Source organism: Sturnus vulgaris, chromosome 2, assembly GCF_052056855.1.
Source record: "Sturnus vulgaris isolate bStuVul1 chromosome 2, bStuVul1.hap1, whole genome shotgun sequence".
NCBI lineage: Eukaryota > Metazoa > Chordata > Aves > Passeriformes > Sturnidae > Sturnus > Sturnus vulgaris.
In genome coordinates this window covers 103,803,799-103,818,704 of record NC_142244.1, presented here as the reverse complement: position 1 = coordinate 103,818,704, position 14,906 = coordinate 103,803,799, and the positions used below count along the sequence as shown (strand labels likewise).

General features: G+C 39.0%; 1 protein-coding gene across 1 annotated transcript in view; it reads right to left on the bottom strand.

Moving 5' to 3' along the window:
- The window catches only part of PPEF1 (protein phosphatase with EF-hand domain 1), a 34,588-nt gene that overhangs the window by 8,268 nt on the left and 11,414 nt on the right, over positions 1–14,906 (bottom strand). The window contains exons 5-10 of the mRNA XM_014875783.2: positions 10,807–10,979; positions 9,009–9,123; positions 7,142–7,188; positions 3,075–3,241; positions 1,464–1,500; positions 860–1,009 (exon numbers count right to left, since the gene is read on the bottom strand). Coding sequence (XP_014731269.2) covers positions 860–1,009; positions 1,464–1,500; positions 3,075–3,241; positions 7,142–7,188; positions 9,009–9,123; positions 10,807–10,979 — 689 coding nt within the window. The remainder of the gene's footprint in view (positions 1–859; positions 1,010–1,463; positions 1,501–3,074; positions 3,242–7,141; positions 7,189–9,008; positions 9,124–10,806; positions 10,980–14,906) is intronic.

Here is a 14,906-nt window from a genome sequence, read left to right as displayed (position 1 = left end):
TGAGTGGGACAGACACAAATCGGGCCTAAAGGGGACTGGTGGAGGGGACCTACAGAGAAGACTTTCCTCAGAGGCAGGCAAAGGCCAGAGGGGACATCCCCAGCCAGTGGCACACTTCCTTGCACTGGAGATGTGTGCCTAAGAAATGATCTCCACCAGATCTCCTGCATCTCCATTGACTATAAGGAGTCTCAGCACCTGATCACAAGCAGATATCTAGATTTAGTTATCCAAATCGAGACCAAATCCCACACCATTTTCCACTGATTTGAAAGATCTGTTATTGCTCATAATTCCAGAAAAAAACATGAACATTTCTATCTTCTAAATCCCTGAAAAGCAGTAGATTCTGTTTTAACAAGGCTAGTTCTTGAATTTTCATCCTTCTGGAAAGGCTCTCCCACATGAACAACACTCGGCTGCTGCCAAGGGAGCGCCTCACAGGTGGAGAACTTCCCCCACACAACAGATGGCAGAAGCACAGCCCCAGGAAAAAAGGCAGTGCTAGAAATATGTGGCTAGATTGATTTCTAAAGTTTTTAAAGGAAATGCCCAAGAATCAAGTAGTTTTCATACTTTCTGGCTAATGTGTTATCACTGCAGGAGGAGGCATCTAAAGCAGCTTTAGCTATTTTAAGATCAAAAGACCCATGTTACATGGAGAGCCAGACAATTGGCTCTCAACACCTAGTACAACCTTCCTTCCTAAGCTCTGACTTTGAAGAAAAACTATTATTTTTCTTATACACTTATACTGCTGCCATTTCCTTTCCTAATGCAAACTACCTGATCCTAGCATTTGTACTGCAAAAATATTAAAAGAAAACAAAATTATGCTCCCATTAATATGATCTCTTACCTTATTTCTCTCAAGTGCATTCAGGAAATCCAAATCTGTGGTGTCTGAAATCCCTCCATGTAGGATAAGAACTTTGCTATCAATTATAGTGGCAAGGGGAAGCCAGCTAAAAACATCTCGCAGAAGACACAAAATCTGTTTCCAATGGTCCTGGAAAATATACTCTTACATTAGATCCTACTTCTGACAGATTCTGTTGCTTCTAAGTTCAAGATTTTGCTGAAGTGTCTGCTACAGTTTATATGAACAATTTTGTTCAGGTGATATCCTGAACTGCAACCCTGACAAACATGTTCTGACATTTACTTTAGAGCCATTTAGTTGTCACTGTAGCATTTAGTTTTTTCTTTCATGTTCACCTCTTTTTGTGTTCTTGATTGGTATTATGGATGTTACTTATTTCATCCCATAGATCTCTGGGCATAAGAGACTAGCACTTAAAATAGTTTTGTCAGTTATTCCACTGATAGGCCAAAATAATTTCACCTACATCACTAAAGTCATTCTCTGCTACACCTAAATGAACTGATTTGAAATTTACACAGGTTTCATCGTACATGTGTGAGACTGCAAAAAAATATAGGGGAAGGAGAAGGAATCTTACCTTGTACTTCTTTGAAACTTCTTTTGTGAAGCCATATCTGAAAACAGGACAGCATCATGAACTAGTTTTCAGTATGCCCCTTCTGCATGGTTTCCTGTGCTATGGTGTTTTCCTGGAGTTTTCTAGCCCTCTTTTTCACCTGCCATTCCATCTCATCTGAGTTGAAATGTCCTTTCCTCCACTCTTGAGAACTGAGTTAATCTGGTTTCTTGTACATACATAAGAGAGGTTGGAATCCAGTCTAATAATTATTAAGAGGCCTTTTTGCCAGCTCTACCTTTTACATACCAGAGAGAAATTCCAAAGGAACCTGATGATGGGCGTAAATTCCCACAAAACTTCCAGAGAGTTTTTGTCTTAAATATCATATCATCATAGAATCATATAATAGAATATTATATCTATATCTATATATCTATATATCTAATCTATATCATATATCATAGAATGGTTTGCGTTGGAAGGGGCCTTAAAAATCATCTCATTCCAACCTCCTACCATGGGCAGGGACACCTCCCACTAGATCAGATTGCTCAGGGCTTCATCCAACTGTCATGTCTTTTCCCCCACAAGGGACAAGGATTTTGATACCTCATTCTTTTAACACCAAGATATCCTTCATCAAGGGGCATTTTCACAACCCTCAGCTTTCAAATTTAACAATGTGCAGCACTGCTAATCAAAATGCACAGCAAAGAGTGATAGACAAGAATATTTCTGTGCACCATACCATCACAGACTTAGTATTTTCTATTGTTTTGGGGAGGTTAAGTAACTGATCTTGGTTTGTTGTTTTTTGGGGTGTTTTCAGTTAAGTGCTGAAAAAGTAACTATCATGTGAAACTGATTCTCTTTTGTGGATCGTTAGTGCCTATGGGCCTCTGACCCAGGTGCTAACACATAGGCTTGTGTTAAAACAGCAATACATCATCCTGTGTGCACACATCAAATGATGCAAGGGGTACAGCAGGTTATCCACCAGTCAGTCACTCAAACACTTTCTGAGGTGCCTTAGAATTGTAGGGAGTAGGACTGAGGAGTTCTCATGTCTCTGAGATGCTTTTTGTTTCCAAGTCACACTTTGACTACAGCCAGAGCCACTGACTGTGCTCACACCACTGGCTGCACTCCACAGCTAAGTGCAAACGTCTGTGCTAGAAAACAGGGTGTCAGCTTTCCTGCACTGACACCTCCAAATAATGAAACTCCTCTAAGTAGAAGGTAGGATATTTACCTGCCCCTATTGTTAGAGATGTGAAATCTTAGTTCAAAGTTAACTAAAATATCAGATTTTGCTAAATATGTGCTTTAATTAAAATATCATCTTTCCATCCTTCCTGCCCCAATTTTGATATCTGGAAGGTGCACTAAGCCCTCTGACTTCAATGAATTATGATTAGATCAAAGACAAGACATTATTCCCATTCAAATGTTTGTGTGTAGTAAGGATGTTCCTCCCCCACACGCATGCTGAAAAGGCAAAGCTACACTTGACTACTCAATAAAACATGATTTCTGTTTTAGGGTGTCACAGTGGCTGAAGTAGCATTCAAAAGTGCAAATATTTCTAGTGATAGGCCAGATAACACCTGCCCCACCCCCAAAATCTACCTCAGGTTCATGATGTAGTCTTCATGGTTTCCTCTATTCAAGTGTAAATCATTGGGATAGATAAGAAGAAATGCAAATAGGATTATAAGTATTTCCATAGAATTTTTCCCTCTGTCGACGAAATCACCATTAAAGACATAACGGTTTTGTTCTGAAGGCAGACCATTCTGCAGAAAGAAAGAAAAAGGGGCATTTAGAGAGGCTGCTATGCTACTGTAATAAAGGAAATTGCATTTAAATGAGATCCCATTGCTAGAAATTCTGAAGAAAATCCTGCATAATACAGAGATCTAAAATGCAGCATTTCTTTATTTCCACTGCTTAGAATAAAAACCTTCATATCAGACAACCAGAGCCATTAGAGAAGAGAGGGCCTCTCTGGCTGTTCTTACAATGCCATCTCTAATTCTTTCCTCTACCTATTAAATTAAATTGAAAGGGAGCAAAAGGAATAAAAATTTTGTAGTAAAATATACGTTTCTGTTAATGCAACTGTTGCCAGGAAATCATGCACTTGCAAACAGAAGGGAGTAATTCAGTTTGAATGGAAGATAAGAAATATATGAAAAATTACCTTCTGATGTAAGTTTGAATGGATTTTGTATATTTACATTATTTGCAGTGTATGCTTCCAAAACTCCTGAAAAGACTATAGTCCAGAGGATATAAAATCTTAAGACAGAAGTTTGAAGAGTTTGATTTCAGTTACTATAATCCTGAAAGCACTACTTGAATTTTACTCATGAGAGCTGAGATACACTTGAAAGCTCACAAACCTGAGAGGTTGTATATACAGCTATTTCTTACCTTACCTTTTTTTTCTCAATATACAGAGAAATCCTTTATATTAAATAGTGACTTAGTAAAAACAAGTATTTTGAACTGATGGTATGTTTTATGAGATTAATTACCAAAACATCAATGGGTGCCATCAGCTTACAGAAAATATAGCAACACCTATATATATATAGCTTCATCATTTCCAGTCACAAGTATCAGAAATAGTATTTCAACTTTGACTTGCTGGAAAAAGGAAACCTCTGTTTTCTTAAGCGATATGCACAAGAAATACCAATAGAACATCTATAAAATTACATTATAACTGTGGAAGCCACTCTTAAAAGGTTTGGCAGCATTGGAAGACATCCCACTTCTTGAATATATTGATGGTGTCAGTGTCAAGCCTTTCTTATGCTCCTATGGCATTACTGGTATTCTGCCTTAGTGGGTTTATTGCAGGACATATCATGTGGCAGGGACTCAATGAAATATGTAATTTGAATCCTTATGAGAATATCTTTTTTTGTCCCAGTCAGTGTCCTGTGCTTTCATGTTAGGATGCAGTAGTGAACCCTGGTCTCTCCATCCTGGCTGCTGTAAAATTAGTTTCCTTGGATTTTGCTATAGCCTGTCTTGATCCCTTTCCAAGTTAACTTAGAAGGGGCCTGTGTTTGCTTTGTGCTCACAGGAGTTGCAATGTATGAGACTTCTAATGCAGTAGGTTGAAGCGATTTTATAAAGAAGAGGATTGATTTCAGGAGTGGAACAGACAGCAGAAATTCAGCAGCAGTTTCTAGAAAGATAGATAAATAAATAAAATCTTTGTCTTAAAACCAATAGGCGTGTGAGTTCACCAGCAGATTGTGAATATACACACAACCACTCTAACTGCAGTACTCATGGAAAGACATCTCTACTGGAGCACTGTCCAGACTCTATCATCCTTCTTTTGGAAAAGGTTACACACAATTTGAGTTTTAAACAAGTTTGGCTTGGACTTCCAACTTCAATGTGACATTTTAGTTTTGTTCCACTCATATGCACTCTGCTTTTCTGTGGTTTCAACCAACAATGAGAGCAAAACTAAATTAAAAGCTGTTGCAGCCTCTAACATGTCAGAGAGGCAAACAAGGCCCTCTAATGATTAGCAACTTGCTGCTGGGCATCATTACTGTATCTCCTGGGTTAGTGATTAATTAACTTCCGTTTACTGTTGGCATTTTCTATGCTTCAGGCTATTTCTATATATAGCATCCCTTTAACAATCTAACTTAGCAATACATAATTTAAAATTCAAGTGTTTCATGGAATACCAGGAAATTCTGTAATTTAATAAAGATTAATGCAGGGACTGAATGAACCTCACAAACTGGTTATTGAGGGGAAAAAAAAGTAAGTGTCTTAGCTTCAGCCAAACCAGGTGTAAGGATTAAACATCATCTGCAGCATTGTATCAATATACTGTGGATTGCCAGCTCTGTGTGTTTGCTGGGGGTGATTTGTGGAAGTGACAAGCCTGGTCTGCATGCAGGCCTCCAGAATCCATTTCAGCTCTGCACAGCCCTGTGCAGACCAAGATCACTCCCATGGCGTTGTTTAGGATTGCACCCTCTTGTTTAAGGTAGTTTGTACCAACTCAGAGGATGAAATCCCTTCCAACTGAAATAGAGTTTGGGAAGGAGAAAAATAATGGATCCCAGAAGCCATCTGGGTTCTGCTCATCTGAGTAAACTGCTCAGAGGGGACAGAAAATAGTGTCATTTAATTTGCTTCTAAATAACTAATCAGCTCTATCATATGCTCCCTATATTCTCAACTACTTTGAAATGACAAAACATTTGCCTATTTTATTTGGTTTGATGGAAGGGACTCCCCTAGAAGTTTAACAGAGAACAACTGGGTGTTATCTCTAGTCTGAAGTCAGTGGGAGTTTTGGCTCTGCATTTACTGAAGTCAGGGTGAGAGTTGCTTTTTTTTTTTTTCTCTTTATAGCATCCATTAGAGGGGAGGGAAAGAATTGGCATCTGTTTACTCCAAAAAATAAAATGCAGGATGAAAGCAGTTGTAAATATAATTATATCTGAGCATTTATCTCCAAACTAGTTATATTTCCCATTCTAGATTCTGTGTTTGAAACCAATATGTATCATATTCTTATTCCAGTTTTGAAAAGAGAGCCAAACAACTAAAAGACTGCAAGCCAAGGACCAGCTAAGGATGGCTGATTAGTAAGAAAAGCAGGACTCTATAAAAGGTCTGATTATACTTTAACAATACTTCAACAGACTTCAAGTGTGCATTTGGGCAAAACAACCACATATACATTCAACAAGTGTCACACTAAGTGTAACAAAGCTGGAAGCAGGGGGAGAATTACATCATTTAAACACCTGGTTTATCTCACTTCAGTCTCCATTCAGTGCAGGATCTGACACAAACCCTTTACCCCCCCCGGAAAGCTCAAATCAAAGAGAGTACCTACTCAATCAAAGGTGGTGATTCATCCTGAAGATAAATGTGAAACTAAATACACAACATTTCCTGCATCTTCAGTTAAACACACAATTGTGGAAAAGCTAGCCTGGAGCTTAATTTGTTTTGCACATCAGTAAAACAGTGCTATGCTTTTTTTAACATGATACAAAAGGATATGTAAAGGGTGCCCAAAGTACTTCTATTTTGTGCAGACTATGTGACTGCTTCCAAGGCTTAAAAAGCTTTTAAACACCACTCTTTCCTGTTTCCTGTTAAAAACAAAAAAACAAAAACAACTCCCCCCCCCCCAAATCAACAACAACAAAAAATCCAACAAATCCAAAAAACCAAACCAAAACAAAAAAACCCAACCAAACAACAAGAAACCCCAAACCAACCCAAAAGCAAACAAAAAACCTGCAGATATCAATGGAAGGCCTAAATGAAAGCTTCTGCATTTTTTCTTCAGTTACAAAATTATCAGGAACTCACTTAGCTCCTGATTTTAGCAGACTTCAGTTCAATATGGAATTTAAAACAGTGGCAGAACTTTGGAGACTTGCAGGGAGTCCTCTTAAGTTTTGGCTCATGCTACAGTTCAGCATTCAGGAAAATAATCACCTCAATCTCCTTCACAGTGAGCAGGAGGATATGAAGAAGGAAAAGCCCTGACAAAGACACCAAATTATTCCAGGATTTGTGTGTGAAATGTATGCACACCACATGAGCAGTTCTAATGGTGATAAATCTGTCACACATAAATAATAAAATGTCACAAAGTAGAAATGCCAGATCTCAGAGTATCTACTTACCTTATAGAATATCAACAAAAGATCATCCAGGTTTCCATGCAAATCTCCTACAGGAAACAAAAACTTTTTTTTTTTAATTTTCTCACAGAGGAGGTTTCAAGTTTTCCCCATGTTATTTTCCTTACATATATAAACCCAGAAAATGTCACTAAAAGACATTTTTAAATGTAATAGATTTCTACATACTAATGGGTTTAAATTTATCAAAGTAGCCCTTTTTATACTGCACAATTGAATGTGTTTCAGGGATGGAGTTTGATTACTACCAGAAAGAAGTGACGGAGAGTGTCAAGATCTGTCCATGCCTTTGTGCCCCAATGCTGAGGCCACAGAAATGACAGATTGGGCCCTTTTTGAGACATTTGTTTGGAACAGGCAAGAGGATTTCACCCTAACAAAAAGCATCACTGCAGCACAGATCCCCTGTGCATCTGACTGCATTTCATACTCACAGAGCCAACCTTCTTATGTCTGTGACTCACCACCACGAAGCTGCAGGAAAGTTTCAAAACCTATCTTGTGATAATTGGCTTTTACCACCAATGATTAGGAAAAGAGAAGTGACATTTTTATGTGTATACGTTTTCTGTGCAACTTTTGATTAATTATGAGCCTACTGAATTTGTTCGAAGGGGTCTTTCAAGCTATGATTGATATTTAGCACACATGTGGATGCAAACATTTCACGTATATATTTAATCTGCATTATTTGAAATTATACAAAATGGAGAGTGATACCTTAAGGAAATCAACATTTTGGATCGATTATGCTTGTAAATGGGTTATCTCTCTTCTTCATAGGCTCTTTCTGGTGACAAAAGCTTTTAGTTTCAGTACAGGAGAGGGATCTTTTTTGATGCTGCTTACGTAGTACAAATGCAATACAAGATGAAGAGAAATGTTTATTTAACAAGGACACGTTGTGTTGTGAAGAAGCATAAATCTGTGTTTCCTTGATTTGGAAAGGGGTCTTGTTGGCTGGGTCAATAAATTATTGTTTATACAAAACCTAAGTAGGTCTATAACCACATCTTAAAAACCACCATTTATTTTGCATGTCTCACAGTACCTCCCTTATACCACTTTACTATTACACACAGCACACACTGATAGATGTCAAGAGTTATGTCACCATTATTGTTCTGTTTTGCAGCTAGCTACTGCATTCTGTGTCGAGTCAGGATACTGCATCCCATTATCCATAATTTACAAATATGTAACAAAATAGATGGGCAAAGAGCTCTTAGTTCTTTACTGTGTGACACATTATTTTGTGAGACCAATTTGTTGGTTGTATAAAGACTTATCCATCCTCCTGGGTCTCCTCAGAAATGAGGGGTTATTATAATTTCAATTTATTCTAGATAGTCATGTTGTCAATGAAAGGTCTTTTTTGCCACCCATATTAAACCTTCATTAAAATCATTATGGAGTAAATTATTATTAAAATCATTAAAATCATTACGGATTAAGGTCTTTTTCTCAGTGAGAGGAGAAAGAGGTGACACTTACAGCCAGTGATCAAAATACTTGGTGGCATTTTAGAGGTGGAAGTGCAGGAGTATTTAAGCTGCACTGCAGTGTTAGCTGAATTAATACTGACTCATTCAGAAATGTTAAACAAGAAGAGGAAAGAGGAGGTGAGGGAATTTCTTAAAATAAACTTACTGTGACTCAGGAACTTTATTTTTTTGTTTGTTTGCTCCAATTTATGTATTTGTGGGGGAAAATAAAACAAGTAAGTAACTTTTTAAAGGGCATTGAGAACTTTCTTCTAATGGCAAAACTTGGAAATGTCAGTATCATTCTCTAACCACTTAGAATATCAATCCATAGCCCAAAGCAGGTATCTTCTCTGGCATCTTACCACAGACAGTTATCTCCTTGGAGTAGGAAGTTGAAAGATGGGTGATATTTGGCATCTCCTTGAGAACCCTCCTAGTTTCACTTAGCAGCTGCAGTACATAGCGGGCATGAAGCAGCTGTGAGAAGAAAAAGCAGATAGAAAAGGAAGATGTCTTTGAATTAGCAACAGGTCTGGCTGTTTTATTAATATCACTCATGTACTGCCAAGGTTATTTATAGTGCAGAACTCCAGACGTGTACAGGCTGTATGGCCTAGTGCTGGGAATTAGGAGTGTTCATAGCTTTGTATTTGCTTCCCAGTGAATGGATATGGAGCCCTTACTGAACTTGTTTTACAGATATTCCCACTTTATTTATACTGTACTCTTTCTACTCTTCCTGTTTTTCAGAAGAGATAAGACTTACAGAGCACTCAGAATCATTGCATAAGGCCATCTGTTTAAAGTAACTGGGAAAAAAATAAAAGTATGTCATTCTAGGTGTGAGTAAACAAACAAAAAAAAATCCCACAACCTCCAAAACACAAGCCAACAAAAACATCCCCAAAGGCTATAAATGGTATTTCAGTGAATTGCAAAAACAATGACAAGGAAACTCCAGTAAGGGCTGCTTTGGTAAGGGTCATCTTCCTGTTCACAGTGAAGAAGTTATAACAAGTAACATTGAAGCTTCTGGTCTTCTCTCCTAATGTTTTTATGAATATTTTGTCAGTTGATGATTTTTAAAGCTTTTAATTTCAACAGAGGTCTGAGCAATTTTGGTAGAGGAGATAGATGAACTACAGAATGACTTTTCAAGATTCATGTTTTTAAGCAAACAAAAAGGCCAATTACATATGACCATTTCCTTAATAAAATGCCAGCCATTGTAAGAGAAGGGAGAGTGGACAATAAGGTGAAGTCTGGGTTGGCTCATTTATCATATGCTTTATATTTGGTACTTTTCAAACAATCAGCCTCCACAGAAAATTACTGGAGAAAAATATTCTTATTTAGTAAATTAAAAAGCATGACAGACCCTTGCCCCTTTTATACAGCATATTGTTAAGCAGAAGTAATTACAAGTTCAAACAAAGCCGTGCTATTTAATGCCTCCCTGCTCCACCCTCATCATATGGGCAACAAAAGGGCTTGCTCAGGAATATAGAGAATGAGGAACAGCCTCCTCAGTGCCTTGGAAGCTGCAGCTTGAGCTCCAGAGATTTGTGTTATCACTCTGTTCTGCTACATTAGCAATGCTTTATGGTCACTCCACTGTCATGGTAGAGTCTTGCAGTCTGCAATGAGGTGATTGACCCTTACACCTCAATTCCTCTAAAAGAATGAGGTGGGGACAAAAGACAGAGAACCAAAAAATGAACACTTTTAACCCCTAAAAAGACCATAATTGGTTTCTATTTTAGCTTAGGATACCTCCCCCAGTCCTGCACTCTCACTGAGAACCCCTGCCCTGCAGCTGCTAAGGGTTCCCATTTCATTTCACTAGTCCCTGCCTCCTCCTCAGTGCCAGACCTGGTGGTCATGCAGCAAAGTAGTGAATCAAATGTGGAAACTCATCTGTCAGAGAACTGTCTGCTTTTGATTTTATTGTGTTAGCTTACAGGTAGATCAACTTCCCAAGGCAGCTTACCATGCACATTTATGATCACACTGGGCTAGCAGGAAAAGGTAGTGAGATGTAAAAAAAGAGTGAAATATCTCTTTGGGCACAAGTTTACCCTTACATTTGATTATGGACCTACAACTTTACAACTTCATATAAAATAAGTTAAAAAAGAAAGCAAGCTAGTTGCTAATTACCTGTTCGTTCCTGAAAGCATGAAGGAGAGCATTGGCATCTTCCACAGTAAGGGGGAATGAGAGTCGTGGTCCATAATAGGAGTCTGGAACATCAATCTTCTTTTCAAATTCTTTTAAACTTAAATCTTCGTCCACCACCTGAGGACCACTAGGGCTGGTGAAAATTTGAGAAACTGGAACAAGATAGAAAGAAAACAAAAATGTAGAAACTCCACCAGTTCCCCATAGGGCTGTAACAACATGACCAGAATTGGTTGAATGTAGCTGCTTTAACTGCTGCAGTATTATAGTGGCTGACTCCTGCCTCCTATACTGGAAAAGCTCCAGGTTCCCCAGATTGTTTCACAATACTAAAACCAACCAACCAATCAACCACTACAAAGTAAAAAAAACCCAAAAACAAAGCAATGTTAAAAACAGGCAAAAACTCTTTTCCAACTTCTGGAAAAGAAGCTGTGGTCAGGGTGCAAAACATTTTGCACTGAAGTTGTAGAGCAGTTCACTCACAGGTAATGAGAACCATCACCTGGTACAAACTTCCTTCTCCTCCCTTGATGCAAGGAGATACAAAAGTCATGACTGATTATTTAATGATCATGTGTTTTAAGTTCAATATTACACTTTTAATATAGGTTTTGAAGATTCACTTCTATTGCTTTTATTTTCTACTTAAAATTTTTAGGCTAAATACCAGCAGGTCACGGTGATTATTTTAAAAGTCACCAACAAAATTCTATTTATTTTAGCGGATTGCAAATGAGTCCTTTCTGATGCAGCTAGGAAACAATGCCCACTTATGCTTGGCTGCCATAAAACTACTGGATGAAATAAAGTAAACAAAAACAGAGTGGTGAAAGTGGACCATAGCTTCTAATTTTCCTGGAACATGGAGAAAGCAGGAACACTGCTAATTGCTTCAATCCATTCTTTTTCTTGACATAACCTTGAAACATAACTGACTGATCAGCAGATTTCAGTGTTTTCTTCTTGCAGATTGTCTCAGTCATATATTATTCTAAAAGAGAGAACCAGGTCCTAAAGGGAAGTGTTCCAGCAGATGCTGTTGCAGAGTTGCTCTTGTGAGATGATGGTTGTAAATACTTTTTGCTGGGCTACAGTTAAGTTTTCTGTAACCCTGATTTCCTGCAACAGCAAATAAAAATGCATTATTTACAGCTCTGCAGCTGTATTATTTATTGCTGATTTACAGCTGACCTGTAGCTGTGACTCAAAACTCAAAGTAGCCAAAACCAGCATGTGATCTCATAAATTATGAGATTGATAAAGACCAACTTGTCTTGCAACTGGATAAAGTCCATATTAAAGAAATAAATAGATAAAAATGTAATCTGGATTTTTAAAAGTCCCCTTTTACTATCAGCACCTCAGCTGTGAGCTGATTAGCACATTCAGTGCTAATGCAATGTTATACTCGGCCATTTAAATGGATTAAGGCATCAAGTAACAGCAAGGTGCTCAGGGTTCACCGTTTTCACCAAGTGCAGTTTGATTTTCAGTCTTCCACTTCCACAGTTACAGCTTTGTCTGACTGGACACCAGAACATCACCATGGACTGAAATTGCTGATTCTTACATAGTGATTAGCCAAGCACATTTGCACCAATTCTTGCTCCAGCTCTAGCAGCAGGCCTCTGGACAGTATCGCCCTCTACACCCTACTTCCCAAGAAGTGGGCGACTGCAGAACCAGCTCCTCAGACCACCCAAATGCCTCATTTCTTGCCTGTTCTAACCAGCTGTCCTCATTTGACATGACTCCTTCAGGGTCAGTGGCCTCAGCATTTCATGCCAGGCAGACACCTGTCCATGCCTGCTCCTGCTCCTGTCTTCTCCCTTCTTGCACACATTAGGCCATCTATCCATCACTCTGCCTCTGAACATGAACTTGCATTCCTCACAGACTCACTTCCATTTTGGCACACTTTCAGGCTGGCAAACTCAATTCTTCCCTGTAGGGCATATCTCTGCAAAGTACACCCCATTTTCCACTTCTGGATGAGCTGTCAAAAGCCAGTCATGGTCATTACCCTTGGAGTGTGCTTACAGCTCCTCAGGCTGTCTTTCAGATGGATTTTAAGGCTTCTTCCTGCACAGCATGACTGTCCCATCTCTGAACAGTCAGCAATGGATGACCTAATGCAGCCTGGGGAATCACCATGCTGTCCAGCAAGTACCCCAGCTCACCACATGCCCCATGCAGGACTAACTCTGAAGGATTCAGTACCCCTCACATTTTGCTGTTCTAGCTGAAGCTTTCAAGGCTCTTTCAGTTCATACTGAAAGACAGGGATGAAAAGTCTTGGCATACCGGGTTCAGGCACATGTGTCAAGACAGAATAAAACATCCTCTGCCAGCATCTGCATCTCTCCACTGACTAGAAGGAGCACAGGCAATGACTAGCTTTGTACTCTGACACCAGAGGTCTAGCCCAGGCTCAGGGAGTTGAGCCTTCACTATTACCAAAACCCAAACAACTACCCTACAGCCATATTCCATATTAAACACAGACACCCAGAACTAAGTGGAGTCAATTTGGCCACAGAAAGCCCAAAGATTCGATTCTCCTGACAAGACCACCTTGTCATGGGAGTTTTTCAAGGCAAGTCAAAGCTGCCAAGAATGTACTCACTCTCGGGGTAACCAGGAATCAGGTACTTCTGCAGCTCTGAAATCAGTTCTCTGTTCTGCCACTACCTCTCTACCTTCAGCCTGACCACTGGGGTACCTGAAAGTACCTCTGACTCCTGAGAAGTGCTCTTACATAAGCCAGATACTGACCCACAGCCTTTAGGTCAAAGCCAAATGGACACTGAGCCTACAAAGAGGAAGGAAATTTCTAAAATGCTTCAAACATTTCTTACTTCACACCATTCCTGCTGCTACAAACTGCAAGCAGCTAAAACTTATTCCCCACTGCAAGAATCACTCTGTGCAAAACATCTTGGAAGGGTGTTAAAGCTGTAAGGGAGGCATCATGGGGAGTGAGACTGCAGAAAACAACACTTTTTTTTGTTCCCCTTTGAAGGAAGGCTCCAGGAGGTGCCCTGGTGACCTTGAGAGGAGCAGGTTTAGATTCCCAGTCCCACCATTTTTCTCAGGATGTGTCTGCAGTCTTCTCACCCTCAATGTGCCCATAAAAGAGTGAGTAAATGGGTCATCTTTTGCTAGAAAGGCAGTTTCCAGTTTTCTCTGACCAGAGAACTTTCCATTGAAAGCTGAGAAGGTAGAAAGATTTTTTTCAGGAAATGAGGGAGAAAAGTGGAAGGTAGAAAAGGGTTTTATTCTTATTTTCCACAAACTCTTGCAAAATAGCCTTTAATAAGAAGCAGAACAAGACACTCAGCTATATAACATCCTAATCACAAAATATACCGACATCTTAAGGAGAATGAGAGGATGAAAAAAGCTTTCGGGCATAACAGATAAACAATCACATCAAAAGAACTACTGTGTTAATGAGATGGCAGCTGCTTTCTTTCATTGAAAAACATGATCTGAAAAAAAAAAAAACAGATTAAAAAGAGGAAAGCAAGATTAATGGTGGAGGCTGAGTAATTTATAATGTAAGGAAAACCACAGATCACAAAATGTTCAGGTAACTTTCCTATCACATACTGACAAGAACAGGCAACCTATTCTTTGGTAAGAATATTATATACTGTCTTCTTGGAGACAGTTTTTGAACCATATGCTATCACTTTAATTTAAGTGAACACACACTGCTGAAAAGGAAAAAAAAGCCAGAGAACTGCAGGTTTTAGAAAATGCTTGAGAATAGCAGTCAATTTGAAGTCTCTCTGGTTTTTATGCTTACATTCACTGTGGTTCACATCTTAAGATGGTGATTCAGCAGAAGTGGAAGCAGTTCTTTAAGAATCTCTGTATTCAGCACTGATTTTGCTTCCATCAGTGGGGCTAGCATGAGTGCTGCAAAGGTCACTTCCAGGGGCAAGCAATCAAGAGCTTAAAGCAAAGAATGCATGTGGCCAGCAGTTGGACAAAATAACCACAACCCATACAATACACATTTGATATGCAATTCCTAAAAAAAAATCTAAGTCAGCTCCTTTGCATAGGTA